The sequence below is a fragment of the Acartia tonsa genome, chromosome 8, assembly GCF_053477335.1.
Source record: "Acartia tonsa isolate MP-2025a chromosome 8, ASM5347733v1, whole genome shotgun sequence".
In the NCBI taxonomy this organism is placed as follows: domain Eukaryota; kingdom Metazoa; phylum Arthropoda; class Copepoda; order Calanoida; family Acartiidae; genus Acartia; species Acartia tonsa.
In genome coordinates this window covers 28,241,211-28,265,819 of record NC_137267.1, presented here as the reverse complement: position 1 = coordinate 28,265,819, position 24,609 = coordinate 28,241,211, and the positions used below count along the sequence as shown (strand labels likewise).

The 24,609-nt window shown below is 29.1% G+C and overlaps 1 protein-coding gene across 1 annotated transcript in view; it reads right to left on the bottom strand.

The window, feature by feature from the left end:
• The window catches only part of LOC145326551 (dynein axonemal heavy chain 3-like), a 126,906-nt gene that overhangs the window by 38,776 nt on the left and 63,521 nt on the right, over nt 1–24,609 (bottom strand). Inside the window, exons 66-93 of the mRNA XM_080169922.1 lie at nt 24,421–24,469; nt 23,919–23,964; nt 22,534–22,568; nt 21,944–22,030; nt 21,004–21,024; nt 16,083–16,175; nt 14,514–14,560; nt 14,009–14,055; nt 12,068–12,168; nt 11,799–11,879; nt 11,578–11,653; nt 11,154–11,210; nt 10,915–10,962; nt 10,690–10,780; nt 10,348–10,426; nt 9,777–9,883; nt 9,558–9,677; nt 9,242–9,333; nt 8,922–8,977; nt 8,515–8,737; nt 8,008–8,147; nt 7,722–7,805; nt 7,236–7,400; nt 6,470–6,644; nt 6,221–6,302; nt 5,508–5,568; nt 4,658–4,727; nt 4,294–4,339 (exon numbers count right to left, since the gene is read on the bottom strand). Coding sequence (XP_080026048.1) covers nt 4,294–4,339; nt 4,658–4,727; nt 5,508–5,568; nt 6,221–6,302; nt 6,470–6,644; nt 7,236–7,400; nt 7,722–7,805; nt 8,008–8,147; nt 8,515–8,737; nt 8,922–8,977; nt 9,242–9,333; nt 9,558–9,677; nt 9,777–9,883; nt 10,348–10,426; nt 10,690–10,780; nt 10,915–10,962; nt 11,154–11,210; nt 11,578–11,653; nt 11,799–11,879; nt 12,068–12,168; nt 14,009–14,055; nt 14,514–14,560; nt 16,083–16,175; nt 21,004–21,024; nt 21,944–22,030; nt 22,534–22,568; nt 23,919–23,964; nt 24,421–24,469 — 2,379 coding nt within the window. The remainder of the gene's footprint in view (nt 1–4,293; nt 4,340–4,657; nt 4,728–5,507; nt 5,569–6,220; nt 6,303–6,469; nt 6,645–7,235; nt 7,401–7,721; nt 7,806–8,007; nt 8,148–8,514; nt 8,738–8,921; nt 8,978–9,241; nt 9,334–9,557; nt 9,678–9,776; nt 9,884–10,347; nt 10,427–10,689; nt 10,781–10,914; nt 10,963–11,153; nt 11,211–11,577; nt 11,654–11,798; nt 11,880–12,067; nt 12,169–14,008; nt 14,056–14,513; nt 14,561–16,082; nt 16,176–21,003; nt 21,025–21,943; nt 22,031–22,533; nt 22,569–23,918; nt 23,965–24,420; nt 24,470–24,609) is intronic.

Here is a 24,609-nt window from a genome sequence, read left to right as displayed (position 1 = left end):
ATGCTTTTCTGCCGTGTTATTTTATTTTGTCCTTTGAACTCAACAAAGCGTTTGTTGATATTGCATCAAAAAATGCTTTACATTTATTTCATATAAAACAATGGTGAAACCTAACTTTTTAGTCAATAAACCAAGTATTAAACATAAACTTAGTATTTTCACTAAAAAAATTCTATGGATCAATACTGGAAGGTGCTTAGAATCACTTGCTCTTGTTCGTGGATAGTTCCCTTTGCTTCTGGAATCTATTAAGAAGATTTTCTGATCAAGAGCGCTCATTTCATAAATTAAATATTCTATAATTCGGTACGGCTTTCATAAATTTTATTCATTAAAAGTAGTTTTGTCTCTGTTTTTTTTCTATGAACTCAAACTATTAATCATTACATTACTTGTATTGTAACTGTAGATTTTCTAGACGGAAAAATTACTATTCTCAAAGGATTGTGTAATTTTTGTTAAACTATGTTGATAATATAAATTTATATATACAATATATCTGTTAACTAATTCTTAACTATAAGTAACTCTGTCTATCCGTCTGTAAAACAGTTTGAGTAATTATGAATATCGATTTTACTTTTAGAAGAGTATAATTCAAAGTCAAACTTTATACATCGGACAATTCACAGGACAATTACTAAATCAGTAGACAAAAATGAAAATCTCCCCTATCCCCTACATATCATCTCGGCTTCAATTAGAGATAGTGGTTTTAAAATAGATGTAATCAACAAAAATTAGCTAATTTATAACTCTAAATTGGTTAAAATGTAATAAAACTGCTCATTTCTATTCTTTCAAGACAAAGGAAAGTTGTACCAGCTTTTCTCTTAGACTTGAAACTATATAGATAGGAAATTTAATACTGTAATAGATATATTACATTGAAGAAGGTGATCTGAACGGGGAGGGGGGAGGTATTTAATCTATCTGACCTAAGCTGGAATTAAATATGCCTGATGATAATTAGAACGGGTAATCAAGCAGTTTGCGTGTTTTTTGGACTGACAAGATGACATCTCTTTACTTTTATACCAGAATCCAAAAATTTATTTCATAATATATATATTATCAATGTTTAAAAATTAAGATATTCTAAAGAAGAATAGAGAAACATTTAGACAATTTCCCCAATGGGTCAATCATAAATATTACATAATCACAAAATACTTCCATGTGATAGTTTAATGGTGATGATATTGTTACCAAGATATTTGAAATCATCCTTTTGGCAGACAGATAATTTTTTTGTTAGATTTAAATAATTTAAAACTCTCCAAAAATTATAGTAAATGATAATTACAGTTAAAAATATATTTTTTTTTAAATACATCAATCGAGACCTATTTATAAACCCTCTCCGGGCAAAAAAAAGAATATTGGACAATAAAATAACCTTCTCCCTAATTTTTATACATATTATGGTTCAACGTCAAACTTCATCCAAAAGGGATTGCATCCACGTTATGCACCCAAACTGTTCAGAAGAAGTTGTACAATCCCATTTTGAGGATAATCTAATGTTATAGACCATAACTGGCTCAACTTAAATCTTATGTCTATTTTGTGAAATATAGAAATTGAGTAAAGAAATAAATGAATCATAATTTTGAGTTATATCCCCATGTGTACACGCCTATATGCATTTAAAAGTTTTGGATATAAAGATATGCATGCTACCGTGCATATTATTCACAACTCTTCACACGATATAGCCAAGTTTATTCATTTGCTATATCTGTATTGAATTAATTAGCGCGCATAATCTATTTTTTTTAGCCAATTACACGCAAAAAAAGTGTAGTGCGTTTACTTCAGCAAATATTTTATTTAATTTCGAAAAACTTAGCTGCTAAATTCAGTCAAGTAACCAAATAAGGGTCTTTTAAACTGAAAAAGACGGGAACCGAATATAAACATTACCATATGAAAGAGTAAATGCAATAAAAAAGATACATAACGATCCGTTTTCTTGATTGAAAGGAAACTTTAAGAATCTTAAGAAATGTGTTTGCTGTATTGAAAGACCATCTTAAAACAAACATATCTAACTTTAAAGCAGAGGTATAGATTGCAATGCGCAATTACTTCTGCAAAAAAAATAACGGTGAAATAAAATCGACACAATGAGAATATTATAAAAATATTAAATTGCTTTAATCAAACTGGAAATTGATTTATTAAACCCATAAGTAAATATAAAGTGTGTTACCTTTTTTTATGTTTTATTATCATTTGGCCACAACTTGGTCAAAAATGCTCACAAATCGGACCTTTTTGGACCGAAGATACTCAAATGGTTCCTTTACAAGCCCAATCAATCAGTTTTAAGATATCTTTAAATTTCAAGGAAAATTGATGAAAATACCAAAAAAAGGCAAATTTGGGTGTTACCTTTTATATGCACAGATACAATAAAATCAACAGAAAAAATGCTTATTTTTGCTTTTCTCTCATTTTTAAAGTTTGATTCTGTTAAATGGGCCATTCTTGAAGGGATTTTTGCATAGATTATACTGAAACATAATATTGGGTAGAAATTAATGTATTTCAAAGAAAGAAAATTTGGAAAATAAGAAATTCGACCTCTATCACTTCAGAGGACAGCTGCCAACCTCCAGTTGACAGGATGTAGTTAAATACTTGTTAGCAATAATACTTAGCCCAAAAAGTAAAACAAAAAGTTTTTTAATATGGTAAAGAAATGATAATCTAAATCTTAATTTTGGGGATGATGATCTAAAAGACGCTCTTACTTTTGGTGTTGATGACCCAGATGGTATCCAAGTACATGAGCATTATGACAACTCATCTAATGAACTACGGTCCAAATTTTGTATTCGTAGCAGCCTCCAATTAAAATTTGCAACATGAAATATAACCATCTTTTAAAAACTACTGTATTTACCTTATAAATTGGAGAATTTAAAAAGCATGATTGTATGTTTTGGGATTTCTCTTGATTGGAGAATGCTACAAATACAAAAATCAGACCATAGTTTAATAGATAAGTTGTCATGATGCTCATGTATTTTGATACTATCTGGGTCATCATCACCAACAGCAAGATCGTCTTTAAGATCATCATCCCCAAAATTAGGATTTAGATTATCATTTTTTTTATCATATTAAAGACTTTTTGTTTTATTTTTTGGGCTAATCATTATTGTTAACAAGTATTTAACACCATCCTGTCAACTGGAGGTTGGCAGCTGTCCTCAGAAGTGATAGAGGTCGAATTTCTTATTTTCCAAATTTTCTTTCTTTGAAATACGTTAATTTCTACCCAATGTTATGTTTCAGTATAATCTATGCATAAATCCCTTCAAGAATATCCAATTTAACAGAATTAAATTTTAAAAATGAGAGAAAAACAAAAATAAGTATTTTTTCTGTTGATTTTTTTTATATCTGTGCATATAAAAGGTAACACCCAAATTTGCCTATTTTTAGTATTTTCATTAATTTTCCTTGAAATTTAAAGATATCTTAAAACTGATTGATTGGGCTTATAAAGGAACCATTTGAGTATCTTCGGTCCAAAAAGGTCCGATTTGTGAGCATTTTTGACCAAGTTGTGGCCAAATAATAATAAAACATAAAAAAAGGTAACACACTTTAGACACAAAATTTTCATGCTAAAATTAATATTAAATAAAAATCATAACATTAAGAAATTATTTTAACCCAAATTGTGAATATATAGCCTAAATTATTCTGACATTTAAAAAGAATAATGTTTCTTATAAATTGACATTTCAATACTAAAAAACAAAGAAATTTTTAAATTTTAGTTATAAAAGATTTTGGTTAAACAACTTGCTTTGTTTCCTTTTACACTAGGTCAGGTTAAGTTGGGTTGAATAGAGGTATTGGAATTTCAGGTGGTCCCCTATGGTTAAAGCTCCCCCAGGGGTTAGGCATACGAAAAAGTTCCCCCATTTTAAAAAATAAATGAAGGTGGGAGGGGGGGGGGGGGGTGAAGGACCGGCATTTTGATAATTAAGCTGAAATGATTGTATACCAGAAATTGCTTACTATGAAAAATAATATAAATATTGATATCACAACAATAATATTACAAAACTACATTGATATTTCTTTCTTTAATCCATACATATTTTCTAACATGCAAATGATATTATATAAATCTCGATTTCCTTTACTCTATTTGGATTAATCTATAGACACTGTAACACTAGGTCTTTCTTCTTATATGTTATGTTTGCAGTATATCCTAAATTATCATCAACAACAATGACATTTATCAAAAAAGTAAAAATATTTTACCTTGCATTTGAAACAATAACTCCATTGTCAACAGAAAAATAATCCTGAAAATTATTATCTATTTACTTTTCTTGAAAATAAGCTTTTATTTAAAATTAATTCATTTGTTAACAAGGATTGCAATATAACAGGTTGTAACAAAAATAATTTAACTGTATAAGTTACAGATGCATATGACTTAAAAAAAATGAAGACGCATTTTCCTTTACGACTGTAAACCGATTTAATTTGGTTTAAGATTGGAGATATCAGGGCTAAAAAAAGATTAAATATCAGCTGGAACCAAAGTCTTACTACAAAACACATTTTTACACTCTATATCCATGTAGGTACTGAAATTTGTGAAAGAAGTAAATAAATTCCTTAGGAAGTCCAGCTATCTGCCACTGTCTTATCAACACTTGGTCTCCAAGGACACTTGTCACGGAAAACTCCTGAAAAATTACACAAATATAGGTATTTGGAATAGTGTTAATATTAATAACACAAATTTTTGATAAAGACCGTATTTTTCTTAATATTAATTCCTCTGTTGGATCTTGGATATTTCTAATTATTTGTGGGCAGGTCTTGTTAAGTATAATATTTCAAAAATGCTTCCTTTATTATGATTAATCTAGATTCGGATACATATATGTATGAAAACCATTTTAACTTTAGGAGGGAGGGAGGTTTGAAAGAATGTACCCACCCATGTAAAACATAGTATTATAAATTATAAGAATATTGAGCATTCCCTCAAGTTTTAGAGAAAAAAAATAATTTTATTTAATAAATAAAAAGTCTTTAAACTTTTCAAAAGAAAATTTGTGTCCAGAATTAAAGAATTAAGATGTACTTAATTTTTTTATCCGCCTAAAATTATAACCAAGCCTTCCTGAAAATTATATATTGTGAAACGACTGACTATTAACAGATAAATAAATAGTGACAATCAGACATCATACTACTTTATTTTTGATATATAATACATCTCCCTAAAAATAGTAGGTCACCCCCACACATCTTACTTTTTTTAAAATAAGATTCATTACGGAGGTTTTTTAAAGTAATTATTCAGATGTATGACTTTAGAGTAACCAACATAATGAGTAATAAAAAATATCCCAAAACTCAAAGTAAGGAGAAAAGGAGAACCTAATCGGTCAAATGGATAGGGAGATCTTTTGATGAAGACATATAGAAAGATATGGTTCTAATTTCAAAGTGTAAACCTGTGAGCAAGGAATTTTCTGAGTTCTACATAGATTCTGCCAATCTGTTATTATCTCTTTCCTAAGAAAAAAAAACAATTACTAAACAAAAATGATAGCATCCAATAAGAGTAACTAAAATTTTTTTTAAAATACGAAACAAACTTTTTGAAATGAAGTAACAAGAAAATTCTTTGTAAATCTGTTCATTTTTATTAAAAAGACATACGGACTTTCTAGTAACGATTATGTGGATGCTACTTGCAACGTTTGCTATCGATAGAACAATTCTTAAATACAACCAGAATTATCCGTTAATTTATTTATATTAAAGGACAGTTATTAAACACTGTTACTAATCTTTGTCCGTCCTTTTCATCATTGTTTGAATATACAAAAATATTCCCATGACAAATATAATTTTATTAATTTGTATCCTTACACTTTAGAAATTTTAGACCACAGACATGTAAAAAGGTTAGTAAAATCTGAGTCTTTACTTTGTAGCAAATATTATGAACTAAATAGCTTTAAAGGTAAAAATATTCTTTACACCTTATATTCAGTTCTTTAAATTAGTCAACAGAAATTTGTTCAGATGATTAATAAAGTTACATAGTTACACATTAAATGAAGTTTAGTTCATAATGAAGCTGACAACATTGTAAGTATAGGAATATATGGAAGTCCAGCTAATTTGTATGAGTGCTATTATCTATAAAACAAAAGTTAACCTGTAAAATGCATCGAAAGCTCCGAGATAAGCCACTACACCAGAGGCCAGGATTATATCTCCAGTTATATTTACAAGTTTTCCTGTAAAATGGGCAGTAAAATTACAATGTATAGATAGATTTAACGTGGTTTGCCGATTTAGAAATAATAAATTATAAAAAAATTAACTAATAAACAACTGCTTTTTTGTAATGTACATTAGAAATCTTTTTGTTAAAACTTCTATAAAATTTAAATATTAAAAATACCTTTCAACATTTGAGCCATTTCTCCCCACCTAGCTCTCTCTCCACCCAGACCATGAATCAATTTTTCCGCTCTGTCAAGTTTCTGACTACACAGCTCTATGTTGTCCTCCAGATCTTTTTTCTTCTTTGTCATGGCAGCGAATTCGTCATTGAGAGCTTGCAGCTTGTCTGTTACCTAGAATTTAAATCTTATTCATTTAAGTCTAATATTTATTATAAAGGTTTTATTACTTTTTAATGTCATCTATATAAATCTACAAATTTACTACTTAATGTAAGCAAAATTTATAAACTAGCAGCTGTGTCCCTAACATCTTGGGGCTCTCTAATGCAAGTGGTAGAAACGTTACGAAAAATAGCCTAAAACCATTAAAATTTAAAAATAAAGGATCTGACTAATAGCTGGACTGTTATGGTTCCGCTTTCAATGAAACCTCTCATTGGTCCTAAAAAAACACCCTGATTTTGTTGAAAAGTTTTTCTTTTTAAAACTTAGTAAAGTAGATGTTCACGTTCAGTTCTCTCTTTCCCTTAAGTGCCCCTAGAGGCATCGATGGGCGGATCTGCTAGGATATATACATAAATTATTTTAAAATTTTAGAAGAAGCTTATTTTGACAAGTAAAGCAGAGTATGCCAATATTCCCCCTAGTAAAGCAGAGTATTCCAATATTCCCCCAATACCCTGTTTTGGCACACTCGGCTTGACTTGATCCATATTTGTTAGTGGTTCATTTTTAGTCAATGACTTCGTGTAAAACGCTAACCTGTTGTAGTTGAGCTCTTTTCTCATTTAATTTATCCATCTGATTAGCCAGTTCTGTCTCAGCTTCAGAAAGTTTGGCTTTCTTGGGAGCTACAATCTTTATAACTCTGTCATATACTTCTATAGCTCTGACCCACTTACACAAACCCTCACAGGCTGTTGATACCTAAAACATAATACAATCAACATCAAATGCTTGTTAATGTCAAAGCTACAAAAATTTCATTTTAAATTATATTATCCTACAACTTTCTAAAGAGAACATTGCGTCATTTGCAAAGAATAAATTCCAGCGTAGTAACTTTATATTTATTGCCAGAAAGTTCGTCTGTCCATTGTAAACGTGGATTATATAACTGTTCAATGAAGTAATTCTTAAATTGTGTTTCCGGACAATACGCAAATTGTTACAAGAGTAGTAACACTATGTTCGTTTAAAGAATTTAGGCAAACTAACAATAAGTTTTGTAATAAAAATAGATTTTACCTTTTTAACTAAGTTAGGATCGAAGTATGGATTAGTGACATATTTCTCTCTTACTTTCTTCATTATTTCTGGTGGTATGTTATCCTAAATTAAATAATAACCTATTCATTAAACTATATAAAAGTAACAAGAAAGATCGGGTATCTTGCTAACCACTGAACCGATCGTTTTCTTTTATAAGGTCCTGAAAAGGTTTGTAACTAGTTAGGGAGGTTACCAAAAACTTCCCAAGAAAAAAAGATGAAGTAAACATATATCAAATGTTAATGGATAACCAAACTATTACCTTATCATAGCTTTTAAGAGTTTCCAGAAATTTGATGTCCCCAAGCATTTGTTGTCCTGGGGACCAATAATCATCAACTAACTTTCCCTTGTTCTCAAGATCTGGTTTTCGTTTGGGAGCTATCCCTCTCATAACACATACTAAAATACAAGAATACATTATATTTTGCACAATTTTATTACACAAAGTTTTAAAGTAGAGATTTCTTACTTTAGAGTGACTCCGCTAGTCCCTCGGGATAGCTTCTCGTTAACTTGGGCACGTTAAAATAGTTCCATCGATTTCAAACCATACTTAAGATGATTACTTTAACAGTTAGGCATAAATCGAAAAGTTTAGCAACTCTGCAATCAGTACCTGGATGACCGTAACTTTATTATAAACACGTGACATCATCAATAAGGGGAATAAACAGACAATGTGACTAAACTTTCATACCTATGTGAGTTGATTGCTTTGTCTTTTATATTTTGGCTTTTTCATTATTCATTCTAAAAATGACCAAACCTGATTCAATAACAAACTTGACAATAGGAGCAGGATTCTTCATACTCTTCACCACAGTAATATCTCCAGGTTTCAAAGTATTGAGCGCATTTACTGCAGACTGCAGGGCAGGGATGGCTTCAGCTAAATCATTCTCACAATCATCTCTGATTGCCTGGGCAGCTGCTGCGGCTTCGTTAGCTAGGGCTTCGTCGCAAGCAACAATCTCTTTCTTGGCTTCAACCTTAAATATTTTAAAAACAATATTAAATATTGGATGATATAGTATAATAACTACCAAATTGACAAAACCTAGACTAACCTTTACAAATCGACAAAGAAGACCTATTTATTAAAAAAAATATCAATAGAACAATTTGACACAATTAAATCTTACTGGAATACGATCTATTAAAAAAATATTAAACCTGAATTGTATCTTGTTCAATCTTTATCATCAATTTTTCAGTTTCATCAGAAGTTTCTGAAAATTAAAGTTACAAATGTAACAGATCATTTAAAGGGTGATGTCTGACAGGCTTTTTATCATGCTCATGAATTTAGAATAGTTATCATTTTCACATAATGTCATATTTACAAAAACATAGTAACTAATAGAGTAGAAGAACCTTTAATGAAGAGACTATATCAAATGGTACGGGGTAGATTATGCTATTGTGGTATTTTGCGGTTCTATGATACATTCTGATATGTTTATCAGAAGTGATGTAACATAAAAAAAAAATACCTAAAAGTTGAGGTCTGAGATCCGTCAATTGGTTTTGCATAACAGAAACTTGGGAAGACGCAAACTCAAGCTTTCCAAGTCCCATCTCATACCTAGTCAAAGATTAATATCTTACAGAGCCAAAAAGCCATGGCGTGCAATAATTATTATTTGTCCACAACTACCTATTGTCTTCTACTCTAGCTAGCTATAAAGGCCTGGCATCTAATATATGATATAAGGGTTAGAGGCAGCCATCTCTTAGATCATTTGCGTCAAACTCAAATACTTTACTACATAATATTATAGACATAAATAAATTAAACATAAATGTCACCTTGTCTTCATATTCAGTATTTCCTCTTTCTTTCCATTGAGCAACGATTTAAAGGTTAGGATAAGTTCTAGGTAAGAAGTTGGAGTCACATAATTACACCGTCCTGTTGCTTTCTCAAACCTTAATATAAAAATGTTAAGCAAGTTAACATGTAAATGTTTAATAAATATTTAAATATATCATTCAATTAACCTCCAGTTGAAATTATAGAGTACATACTTGTCTGACATTTTCTTGACCCCTTCGTGGAAATGATTGCACATGTTGACACATCTCTTTCTGATATCATCAGGCAAGTCCATATCCTCAAGAAAACTGTAAGCAACCTACAAGATAAGAATTTAAGGGTAAAGAGAATTTGATGGAAAAAAACTATCATAATTATATAAATAGAATTTTTTATATGTAAATAATTGAGACAAATAAAGAATCAAATAAGAATTGAATAAGAGCATCATTTTTTGCGTAATTCCGTAAAGTTATGTGCAAGCTTCTAGTCAAATGCGCTTATTAGGATAGTACTGATTAAGCATATTAGAATTGTCTTATTAATTCAAAAATCGAAGCAACTCTGTAATCAATTTAGAATTAGATATTAGAAATATATTTAATTTGTTAGTTACAATAACAGCAAAGATCTACGTGGAAATTTTTCATGTACAAATTTTGTTGGTTTAACTGTCTGGTAGTTTTCGTGGATTTTATCATCCTTGTTTAATAATGTTTTTATCTTTAATTGCATTTTTAAAAAGAACAATATTTACTTAATTGTAAATTCAAATTATTTCACCTTCTCTAGTGCTTCTTCTGGCCATTCTGTAAACCAGTCAATTGAGCAAGAATTTATTAGGCTTGGAAACATTCGCAATCTAATAAATATATTTTTTTATTTTAAACTATTTATTTTAAAATGACTGCAGACATTAATAGCGTAAAAAAATGAAGGTAATCTTTTCATAAAAACGTGGGGATGGTAATAATAACTTATTACCTTTAAATAGTAGTATTTTATCTGCTACATTAAAACATACATTGTAGTAAAACTAACAATAGCTATTGAAATATAACTTTTCGAACATACTAAATTTCCATAGCCTTTTATGAACCTTATTCAATGAAAAATAAAAATGACCTGTTTCTAAAAGCTTCTCCTAAAGGTGACATACACAGGACAATGTGAAGATTGGTTTTTACATTCTCAAGAAATTGAGCATATAATCTAGAATTCAATATATTATGAATATTCGACACAATATTATTTATACATGTCAGGAGGGGACAAATTAAGAAAAAAGGGCACTAAAATAGAGAAAAAAAATATAAAAATCTGTTAAGAAGACTTATAATATATTCCTAGCAAAAGAAGATTCACCAGTATCTTTTCCCTGTTCTTTCATTGTCACCTATAGATATTTGTTGCATTACATTAATTTATTTCAATTATTTTATAGAGAAAAAAATATCTCTCCGTCTCCATATTAAAAGGTTAGACGAAACGCCTCTTAACTTTTTTTCGGCCTTGGTCGCTAAAGTCTTAAATGCAAAGTAACTATTACAATAAAAATATTAAGATGTAATGACAATTTGTTTATTCCTGAATTCTCTCAAGAATGCTGGCTTTCTCATCTGGTGCAAACAAATTCGGCACCTCACCTAGATTATTTAAATTTTAATTACAATTGCATTAAGATAACATTAATAATGCAATTTTAGATTTCAAGAGTAGTGTCTATGTTGAGAGCCAGATTATAATTTTTATTCTCTCTAGAACCCGAAGCGACACGAAGCCCCATAGAGATGATCTCTACGGGACATTATCCCCACAGAGCTCTTATAAACTTTAATTTAACTAACCTAATCTAAAATAGGCGACATAAATGCGTTTTTAATTCCAGAAGTAGGTTTGTGGCCCAGATGGCCTTTTGCGCAAATAATTGAGGTTCAACCTGAACAAAACTAGCGTGACAGACAGACAAACATGATCACTTAAAGAGCAGCCTTAAAATAAAAAAAAATCGACCTGTGGTTAAAATCATACTGATATCTTCTAGGAAAGTTTCATCTTTAATTTGCAAATCAGAAAACAGAAAAACAACCTATAAACAAATAATTGAGTCTGAATAAAGATTCTCTGTCTATCTTTAATAGCATGCGAGAATATCTTGTTTTTCTTACACATAGACAGTGTGGCGGCAGCCATTTGATAGTACACATACTCTTTGCTATTCAAAATTGTTTTACCTGTTTTCCATCAGCTCCAGATCGTTTGAGCACTTTCTTTAAATCAGATTTCCAGTCTGCAAGGCTGTATGACTTGTTTACCTACAGAAACAAAAAAAAGAATTATAGAAAGCATAATTTGGTCGACTCTGATAAATAGGTTTAAATAACTCTAATTTAAAATAGTTTTGATAAACAAAACATTTTGATCACACAATAATATATTTTCTTTGCATAAATATCATATTTAAAGTTAAAATCATGGTATCTTCATGTAAGGATCTGTTTACCTCAATCTGGAAAAGTTCATAGCTAGCAATAAATGTTGCCAGTTTAGTCAAGGATTGTCTTCCTGACCCCCCAATTCCTATTAGCAAAGCATGTCCACTTCCTGAAACATTAAAAATTTAAAATGATTGTTTCAGTTAACCTTAACTAAGGCTCTTTCTCTTATGTCTTTATTTAGATTTTTCAATATTACAAAAAATTGTTTTTTAATACTTTAAATAAACAACTAAAAAGTTAATATCTTTATCAAACTGTAGAAAATCTACGGCTAGCTGGCTCGCTAGCCGCCAGATTAGGTTTTTCCTGTCACAGGATTCGGGGCAGATAAATAATATTTACCACAAAAAAAATTATTGCAAAGAAACTGATAATAATGTTCTAACATTTAGTTTTTGCAATATCTATCCTAAATCCTAAAGTAAATTCCCCTTAAGATTTTAGGTATTAATATGCCAAACAATTTATTTTTCTTCCTTAAAGTATTTTAGTAATTCAATTAAGAACATACTTTTTATAATCATTGCTTCCCTTTATAGGATAGGGATACATTTCTAAAACTTAAATAAGAAGAACTGAGAAGATAAATTAAGTAATACATTTTAAACAACATGGCTCGGCAGTCGAAGGTTCAGACGCAATCAACCACGCAGCTTACAAATTCCACCCAATAAGTCGCAATCATAGCTAAGCCACAAAATTGTAATCGGCCATTGACACATAAACTCTTACTCTCACATAGCTTATGCCACCCTAAAAATCAGCCAATAAATATAAATTTCGTCTTAAATTTCAGTCTAACTTGTTATATCCTTTAATTTATTATATTCTTTGTTCCTAACTTCCCCTGTTAATATTTTTACGAATAATATTTTATGATGAGTGGGGGAAAGTTTACCTTTTAAGTTTTATTTCTTGTTGCAAACCCAGAAACCAGGAATATTACCCATAGATAAACACCAAAAATCAATTTACTTTTTCGAAACACTTTAACGCGCTGTTATAATACCTTGCATTTTTGTAATACTATATATCTGTTTCATGGGTTAAAATAAAATTTAATTAGGTATATCAAATATGTTTGTGAAATAAACCCATAATCTATAAAGCCGCGCACATTCAAGGTAATAGAAGTAACTCTTGCTTTTACTTTAAATATATGACATCCGTCAAATATGTTATTTTTAAAATTTATTACCAAAACAGATCTTCTAACATTGTGTTTATGATAAGTAAAGTGATGCTGTGTATATCTACCCAAAATATTACAACTTTGTGTGTTTGTGTGAGTGTGTGTAGCTCATTTTTATGATCTCTTTATCTTGTTGTGGAACTCAACATTAACAGAAAACTTTCATTTATCTCCCCATTCTTAAAGTTAGGTTTTTAAAAATTACAAATTTTACTTTTACTTAGATGTTCAAGTCAAAGAAGATCTTCTTAGTGTTCAAGTATTCAAAATAGAAATGTTAGGAAATGGTATTTCTATTTACAGTATATAAACTTACAGTAAAAATTATAATTTAAAGTACTATAACTAGGATAACCAATGTGTAAATTACTTATAAAACACGTTAAATAGTTATATGACAGAAAAATGTAAAATGTTTAAAACTTCACAGTTTCAATAATAAATGGTTAAAATTTTCATATATTTCAACGAACCTACTCAAATTTATTTTAAAACTGTCTTATAAAGGTTTTGTTAATGTAGCATCAGACAGTAAATAATAATAATAAATAATAAGACTCAGGGACAAAGGTTTTGTTATTGTATTATTTGACCAGTATATATCATCAGCAAATAATATCTAAGAAGGACTAATACAAAACTTTTCTAATATTTGTAAAGAAAACCCTTAAAAGTTACACACACACACTAACATCAAGCTACTTACTTTAAATATCAATGTATTCTATGTTCCTGGTATATTGAATTAGTTTACCTTGTTTAATAATCCGTATAATTCTAGCTGTGTGGTCCACCGCAAACCTAAACAATTTTTGGTTCAAGCAAAGATATACAGAAAATTGTAAGTGTTCGCTTGTTGTTTGGAAGTTGATAGTTTTGAGTCTTGTCATGACTTTGGAAAAAAGTGCTATGTTGAGAATGCATAAAGATAAGTTGGCCCTGCTATTGACATATATCTAATTGGTAGTTTTTGTACTACAGCAGAAACAAAATAGAAATTCGTGGAGGTCTCAATCACAATTCAAATAAATCAAGATGATGAATAGGATTTTTAACGTACATTTAAATTCTTTTAATTGCGGCCCTATCCAAACTGTTTGCATTCTATCGGTATGTAATTTCAATAGTTAATGGCGACTATATTGCTGACATAAGAAGTCACAATAGCTGCCCACTTGTATTCACAAAAAATAATAAGGAACGACCAGAAGTTTGGACACTCCATATTGATAGAAAAGCTGCGCTATTGCAGAGCTTACCTAAACATGACAAGAGGCATAGGTGCTCTCGAAACAGCATTGTACTCCTGTCATTTCATTCAAATATTAAACATGAATAAAACTTTATTGTACTCTTTAAAAAAGGTGAATCTGCAATATCAAAATAAGAAACTAAACATAAAAAAATCAAATATTTTATGAAAATCTCATTTAAGTATTTTTTTGGAAAATTTTCTTTATTTTTTTCCCACAATCTTAAAGAAAGAACTAATTTGATGTTTTTTTGAAGCTATCACTGAATCTAAGATTTATTTTCTTAAAATGTTTATTCTTTTAATAATTGATATAATTTCCTTAAGATAATGTTCCATGCTTTTAGTTAACAACTTAGTATCTGGAATCTCATCATAAACAGTTGTCTCTTCTTCCGTCTGCATAAAATCTCCGAAGAATATATTTCTAAATAAAATATCATTCGTAAAATTAATTTCAATCATAGAATGTAATATTAAGGAGAGAAAAATATAATTTATGGGGGAGTAGAAGCCTCATCTTAAAAGGGGATTTGCTATCTACAGATTACCTTAGAGGTGACAGAAGATCTCGATCTCAGATATTAAGGATCTTTTCAAACCCGTTTACCCCTCCCCTATTTTCATTGTACATGAACCAGAAATTTCTGGATACACCCCTTCAAGATAGCCTGATATCTAGTTGCCGAATGTGTACGCAGTTTCCTGGGTGTTTCCTCATCCTCGCTCAATATTTACTACTAGCTACAAATCTTCAAACTTCCCTTAAAAAAATCAAAATTTGAATGTGTAAACGATTTATACAATATACATTATAAATTTGAATTTTTTAAATTTTGATTTTTTTTTTTTGAAGTTTGAAGCTTTTTTAGCTAGTAGTAAATATTGAGCTAGGATGAGGAAACACCCAGGAAACTGCGTACACATTCGGCAACTAGATATCAGGCTATCCCCTTCAAAGCTCTTTCAATATGTTGCTACAGTTCAACAAATATAAATTGTAAATTGCCGTTACTAATTTATTGTTAATTACTAGCTTATATAACTATTAAATATGTAACAACGTACAGCCAGAAGTAAATAAAAACAAAAAACTATACTACTTTATATAAATGGATAAGGATAATAGTAATTTTCGATTAGTATTATAGATAGCTTCTCTAAGCCCCGGGCTAACAAAACTGGTAGGTATTAATTTTATGATTTTTATTATTAAATTCGCGAAAATTGTCTATAATACGATGCTATACATGATTTTTCAGTATTGTTGAGAACTGGTTCCAATCCAGGGGATCTTAATCGGTTCTGAAGCCATACTGGAAATTTTTAGTAGGATAAAAGTTATGCTTGAAAATTGTTTTATTAGCTATTATTATAAAAAAAAATTCATTTTTAAAAAACGTCATTTGCGTAATCTTCGCGTAATTTCTATTTTCAGATATTTTAGAGAAGCTATCACCTTAGAACCTAGTCCCTAAGTAGAAATTCAGTGGACCCCTTGGCATTCCATCACATATACAAGATCTTTCCAGACAAGCTTACAACTTTGTACTATTACCATGAAATACTTACTAACCATCAAAATATCAAATAATGACCTGAGATGTTCATCGTGTACCACAGTAGATCCTGCTAGCATGTGGGGAAACAAAATTTTAGCCAGTTCAACCTAATTTAGAATAAACAATGTATTGATGAACCTATCAAATGAACTGTGCCTGATTTGAAAGTGACAAAGATAGGAAAAATACAATAAGGACAATCAAATCTCTAAAAACGCAGCAAGACAGTAATTGTTATATACTATTTTTTTTTCAAATATTAATATTAAGTGACTAGCTGCAAAATTGTGTTGGTATATTTTCATGAATATTTCTAATGAAAGATAATTGGAATAGAGGTAAACCAAAAACAATTGACCATTACATTTACGAACCTTGGGAAGGACGAATAAATGGAGATCCCTTTATTAAAGGGTAACTGCACTGACTCTTTGAATTAAGATTTTAAAATAACCAAAAATCTTTAATTTTAGAATAAAAATAAACCAGGCACAGTTCTAATAAAAAAAACTAGCTACATTTTAATTTAAACAGATATAATCTGTTTTCATTTAAAATTTTATTACTTTTATATAAAAGCAAGTTAACATTAGTTAAATTCAGATGCAAAGACAAGAATTCAGAAAATTAATCATAAAGAATATCACATGTTTTATCAGTTATTCAAAAGACATTACTTAATATTTAATATACTAGATGCATCGCCCCTGGCCTCTAGGGGAGAGAGAGACATTTCTAGACATTCCCTTAAAAGTACAGTCATTTCGGATCAGTATTTTCCGACATCTTTAGCTTTCAACAAAAAACCTTACATCTTTGTATTGTAATTTTTAGGCATTTTTTCTGTATTCTTGTCCTTGATCATGGTTAGAATAGAGAGAGTTATTTATTAGTTAACTAAACATTTTATTTAATATTTATACTTTTACCTCAGCCATTTCATTTCTCATGAAAAGGTTTTAAATATACTTTTATCTGTTGGATAATATATTATCTAACCAGAATTTCATTTCACATACCCTAGATATAGTAAGACAGGTATCCTTCCTTGGTTCTTTTAAATAGATAAAAAACCAACAGTAATTTTTGGGGAATTCAAATCTTTGTTTCTGTAGTGAAACGAACTATCTACACCCAGAAATTCTATGAAGCGTCCAAACCACTCTACCACTGAAATCACTAATAAGACCCACAATTTTATAAAATTTAACAGGCAACCCAAACTTTATTACCAAAATCTAATTACTTTTAACCTTTTATTTCTTTAAATGTATTAAGTCCAGTCCATACTAATGATAATATCTATAGTTTAGTTTTTAAATATTATATTTGTATTTCTAAGGTTTGATTTTATCTTTTTTTTAAATATACCTTTTTCCCCTCATCAATTTGTTTCTTTAATAAAAAAAAATCATTTTTTCATTTTTTAGTACTAAGGCCCTTATATTGTTTGTCTGTCTGTCAGTCGTCCATAACACTGTTTTGTTCTCTTTTCTTTCCTCTGTTTATTCTTTCCATCTTAAATTAATGCTTTGCTACTGGGAACGTCATAGAAAAATCCTTATATTATTTTATAAATGTGTTTTATATGTTTTTATATTACAGCCATTGTTTCTGATCTTGAAATAATTTGATACATTAAATTAGTAAAGACTTTTTTCTATACATGCTATATTTTCTATCAAAAGTGTCGCAAAACTTGTTAAAAATAAAAATTTTAATTTGAAGAATGCAATTTACCTTATAGAATTTCTGACAGTTAGTTTTAACAATATTGAACAGAGTTTTTCTATCATTTTCATCAACCAGTCTGTCATAAAAGACCCGGTAGGATTCGTGACACCATAATCTACAAAAACAACGATATTTTTCATATTTTTACAAAATTAAATTAGAAAGACATGAATCAGTATAATGATATAAATTATCATGTGTAAAGAAAGCCAAGGGAAGCTGAGAAAAAAGATAACTGCTTTACCTAATTACATATAATAATTGTTTGGAGTATAACATGTAGAAGTAAGTATATATTAATAGTAATTATATGATAAGGAAGGAAAATACTCTAACTATTATGAAAAGGGAGAAATACAAAAGGTACGAGCATGCAATATATAAAAAAAAATTGCCATGTCAGTCCTTTTAATATAAAACATCTTTTTATTCTAAATTTGCAAAAAAATATTCACAGATCTTGTAATCAAGAAAAACAGACATCTTAAATAATAGAAACATCAAAGTAATGATATTGATTGATAGCTGTCCTAAAACCAACATTTACCCCATCTTACCATTACATGCTTTAATGTGTAAGATTTCTATATGCCTTTTATACCTAATTTACGAAATCTCTATAGTCCCTTTTCAAATTGTTTTTTCCGGGGCATTTTCTATCCCTGTCGTAATTATGTATAATAGGCTCTCATGATATCTTAGATAATTTCTAGTGTTGCTTTGTATTGTAAAATTACAATATAATTCATATTATGGAAAAAGTTAAACTGAATTGTGATTATAATGAAAAACAAGGTCTGGGACCCGTGACTCACCTGACCAATTTGTTTGGATCCCGTAAATGTGTGGTGGGGATTAGTTTTATACCTTTACATAGCCATTATAACATCTCATACAATCACAAGGTTTGTACAATACAAATTTTTGTACTCAATAATAAATAGGCGTAAGTTTGGCCCTTTGATTTTTTTCTATCGGTACTGTTATTTTTCTACGCAAATAAAGCTTTTGTTTATTGGTGGATTTTAAATTATTTCACTTTCTTCCATCTTAAAACCTGCTATATTTACCCACAAAAGCAAAGTTTTAATTATTAATATCAAATGTTTTAATCCTGCCTAAAAAGGTAATTATTTTCATTGTAGCTTTTGTCATCTCTTTGGATGTAAACTAACTAGTTACCTATTGGTTAAAAGTCAAAAGTACTCATTGATTGACTCAAATTTTAAACTAGCCTTCCTTAGTCCGTCCATAATGATCAGTATCACTATACCTTGTTTTAGGTGAATTGAATAAATTCTACTTCAAATAAAAACTTTAATCAGAAAGTCCTTTTCTGCAATGCAATCATTTGGCAAAATTAGTTTTGGAAATGTTGAAATCTGTTGAAAGATTGAATATTGTGTTTGTGTGCAATTTTGTGCAATCTGAGCCAAATTTCATATTTTATATGTGCAAAATTATCTGAAAAAATGATGTTGTAAAAACTAAATTTTGCATGAATATATTTATTGGGTATTGAAGCAAAATGGCCAAAATATTTGAGTTACTATTTGGATATATATATCCCGTGTTGGTTGGTTATAACGATATGCATAGAACTATATTGTATGGAACTTAAATATAGGGTTAAAAGATTAATTAATATTTACATACAGTCAAATTTGACAAAAAAATAACATTCTCTTCTGGTAACGATACTACTCTATAGTTAGAATATGTCCGTTGTCTTCTTTGCGTAAATATTATTTTTTTGATGCAATTTTATCCAAACACCTTTTCTTTCCCTCCATAAAACTTTTTCTGTGTTATATGAACACTCCATTATTGTCCCCATTGGCCTTATCAATCCTATCTCTTCTATTCTCTGTATAATATTTTCAAATGTGCATAAGGTGCTGAAAATTTAATAAGACAAGTATTCCCAGAAAAAAATCGATAGTTGGATTTGCTAGGCTGCTATACAAGATAGATAATCTAACCATTGACCGAATAATTCTAAACAATGGATGAGAGTTTAAAATATTTGGTTTCAAAACTCTTTTCATGATTCTACTGAATTTGTTTTAAATATTTCACTGCTTCGCTATGTATTGTGTTGTCAGAATTCAAATCTATTTCTATTAATATGATTATGATAGCTATGTTCCTTTGATAACTTGAGCAAAATCTCTCAAATTGAATACATAATGACATTTCTCAGGAGTGGGTAGAAGATTTATCAGCACAGACTTGTACAGACTCAGAGTCGCGTCTATTATGGCTTCCGTCATATCACTACACCATTTTTTTGTAATAAAAATACATAAATATTAAAATATTATTTTTGTTGTGTTGTTTAATAGAATGATTTGTAACTATGTATATTAATTTGCCCTAACATTCGATGGATAGTTCGTTCCCAGAATCACTTTCTTAACATTGGATTTATCATAACCTTAAACTGGCCTGCCTATGGCAGGTGTTATACTTTAATCCACTCTAATAATTAAACCTAATAGTGTGGTATTGAATTTTTTGGGTAGACTCGAACTTCTTACCCCCAGAAATGAAAGATAGCGGCCTAAGCACTATAAAGAAAATTGGAATATGTAGAAAAGGAAATTGTTTAGGGCAATTTTTAGACAGAAATAGGAATGATAAATATATTTTTCCCCCATTCCCATGTTTAAATTCTACCCTTGGTACCTGATAAATATTCAAACAAATATTTTTACGAAAAAATAAGAGATACATACTAAAACATTTATAGAAAAGCTTTGTGCTAAAATATAATGTTACAGGTTTTATTATGTAAAATATACATTATCTTTATGTTAAGCTGTAACTAGTAAGCCAGCTATCTCGCTAGAAGTATAAATCTTCAAAAATTGCAGAAACCATTATTGCTTTCTTTCCGCTTCGTTTCCCTTATTGAAATAAATTAGAGCTCACTTTTTCTCTAGTCTTAGCAGCAATAAAATATTATTTATACATATACTTATTTTCAAAGAATTCTTAATGTACTTCTTTTATACGCCAAACTTTTCTTCAATTGTAAACTATTTAAGGTTATAATTTTTATATTATTTGTTCTTTTTTTATCAAAAGTCATAACTTTTAGAATTTATACTTAAAAATGTTTAATTCATCTATTCAAAAATTAAATGGAAATATTATTGAAAAGAAAGAATTTCGTATATTGATGTATTTTATCAAATTCCTTATAGCTGGGTCGTAATCCTGAAAAAAAGAGAAAATTTGAATCTATTTAAAGCTGTTTTGTATAAAAAAAGGAAAATAAATATGCAGCAATGGCAAATTCACCTGGTTATCTTTTTAAAATGTTCAATCTTACTATTTTAAATTATTTGTTTACTGTTAGATACAGCTTGACTTTAGAATAATGTTTGACAAAAATAATTAAATCGATAAATAGACATAAACGAAAAAAATATCTTAAACCAATAAGGAAAAGGGATACTTGGAGTGGATACAAAACAGCGAAAAACAAAACAGCTAAATTACAAAACAGCGAATGTTACAAAAATATAACTATGTAGGAATTTTTTCAATTTATTATTCAAACAAAAAGAAAACAAATTTTACATTGAATCTTTGAACAATTTATGACTTTAGGAACTCTTTCATGTTTGCTCTCCTATAACTCTTGAAGGACAACTTCAACATATCCAGCCTCACTGTCCTCCTGCCCTTCCTCAATGGGTTAGGATTGGTGGCATGCCCAGTAAAAACTGAGTTGATAGAGTGGTTCGATATTCTTTATATATAAAATTATAAAAATTGGAAGATTTTCATTTAAAATTTAGAACATTTTTTTTATTTTTTATTGTAGATTTTTTTTATATTATATATAAAGTATATTATTTTTGCTGTTTTTCGCTGTTTTATTGCTGTTTTATTACTGTTTTTTCGCCTTTTTGTAACATTCGCTGTTTTGTAATTTCGTTGTTTTGTTTTTCGGTGTTTTGTATCCACTCCATATTTTTTTTGTATTTAAAAGGAAACAAAGAAAAAAAATCATTGAAGGGTTATCCATCCTTCCTTAAATAGAAGAATACCAACTTGGTTAAACAAAGTGAGATATTATTGCAAGGACAGAGAGACATCCTACCATTTTATATTATAATTAGATTTATACCTTAAAATGCCAATTGACATCAGTTGAAAATATTGTGCTGATAGTTTTGTCGTCAAACGGATCAATTGAGAAAATGTTTGAATGTCTATTACGTATTAAATGTTTTCTTTATTTACCAAATTTAAAATTATCAGTAATGATAATTTTTTTAAATTTGAAATTTTACTAGTATAACGATATAAGGAGTATCTTTCGGGTTGGAATTTAGACTGTACAATTTCATACATAAGATGTTTAAATTATACCTATTTTTTATATCCGCACTAAAATAAAAAAAAGTATTGGAAAAGCCTTGGCTAAAAACAGTCATAAATCATTATTTTTAAAAGTTAAACTTTTTAAACAAGGATAGGAATGAAACTCTTTGTTGTCTTTGTGATACTTATTATATATTCCTTCTTGGTGACTTACATGTCAAGAACGACTATATCTTAGGATCCTTGGAACATAAGTTTTGCTAAAATTAAAGTTGTAAGGAATAGAAATATGGAACAGTTTTTTAACACACGTCTATTTATAATAGTTTAAATTAAAAGAATCATTCTAGTAACTTGTTCATAGATAAATCTAATTTCAGAAAACACTTTCCTGACAAATCTAAAAGGAACTTCATTTCTGCCAGTGCCTAAAATAATTAACAAAAATCAATCTTTATATTTTACTGTTTCTACCGGTAGATACATAGCGGTAAAATAATTCTATTTCCACACTTAAGCAATTTTGCTTGCTTGGATATCCTGATATCTGAGTTTTCTAGGTTTAGGAGAAACGACAAGCTACTTTCCGAATTATTCTGTATTATAGATAAAGCTTACAGTGCTTCTTGGCTGGATATTTTTAAAAATTTTGAATGGATAGAAGATGTGAAATGAAAACTATTGTCATAAAAAGTGAGATAAATCATCTAAATAATCTATTAATGTTCATAGCGTAAAAAAAGTTATTTAAGAATGCAGGTTTATCTGATAGAATATTACAAGTGTTATGATAAGATTGTAATAAAAAGATATTGTTACAATATTCTTCTATATTTCTCTATACTACAGAATCATAAAAAGTGGTAGATAAGTTAATTTATTAAACACAACGATTGAGCAAGCCCTTGCAGCCGCCAATATTCAGAGCAAATGGCTGTGACTGAAAATAATGATAAAACAATTTAATCTGTTCAGGTTTTCTTATACAATAAATGGCTTAATCATAGGAACCACAAATATGCAAAAGAATTTTCAAAAGATGATATATAAAAAGTGCTATATGAGCATTCTTGTTTCTAAGGAGAGTGATGTTAAGTACTAATTATACTACTTGTATGTATAAGATTGTATTCTACAGTTAGGAATTTTACAAGTCCATGTCTCTATGGTAAAATTATACTAAATTGGAAAACTTCAACTTTGTAAAACCTTTCTCCTCAGAATGGATAAATTTCATGAAAATTTTATTATGACCATGTTTTCAAAATCAGAGCAGCATTAAATGTTATTTATTTTTAGATTTGTATCTAAGGGCAGGCTTTAATTATAGAGAAGATGCATTAGTAAAATATGGTAGGCGTGTTTTTTTTCGTTTCTATTACAGCTTTAATCAATTCATGTCATGTTGTACAATTTGTTTTATTTTTAAAAATATATGTCTATCTCTATGATAGGATAAAATATAGTTCAGATTATCAGATATCATTCTTTACACAACATGGTCATTATAAAAAAGAACTGTTGCACTTGATCCCTAGCCTCTAGGCGACCTTTAATCAGAAAACGGTAGCAATAAAAAGGATAGACAGCAAGATCTTAAGGAACAAACAAAAAAAATACTATTTTTATTACAACTAAAAAATTTAAGTTTATGAATACAAAATGATTCAATATAGTTACTTAAAATTTATAGAAAAGTCAACAAGTTGACAAAAAAGCTAAAAACATCATATATGAAATAGAAAAAATCATTATTCTTTCATAATTTAGAATATTACCTGGTGGAGACATGGCGCTTATTAGAAGAACATCATACAGTTCAACCTATAAATTAATTAAACTTCTAAATGAAACATAATCGGAATTTTATAATGATATATCATTTTTAAAAATCTTTACAGACAGAGCAAGGATATTTTAATCTAAAATGAGCAAATATTTGAAACACTGAGCTAGAAAAGTTTTACATAGATATAAGAAACATATGGGAAAATATCCTATTATAAAAAGTACTAAGCTTTTTATGGCTGTAGTGAAGGATCTCCCTAACCGCTGAACTAGTCTGCTTCTCATTTACAGTGAAGCTTCTTTTAGGCACAAGAAATGTTTTTAATCGTTTTGGGGAAGGGTATCTTCACCATCCCAATAAAGATGACCCTACTCCCTTTTTTTACATTTTTTTTATTGAAACTCAAATTGAAAAGAGGGAAGTTCGACTTTTCCCTCTCCCACCTTGAATGCTCCTAGAGACTTTTAGGAGCGTAGCTGCTAGTATTTTACCTTTGTGCTGTCTTTCTTATCAAACCAGTAACCATGGTCTATCCATTGTCTGAAATAGAATACATTTTACATACAAATTTTTAAATATGTTGATAAATACTGTTTTATGATAAAAAAAAGTAAATAAAGTCCCTACTTTATTTAATTCACTTCTAAAAACTAGGCGCCATATCTATGCGGGAATCAAAT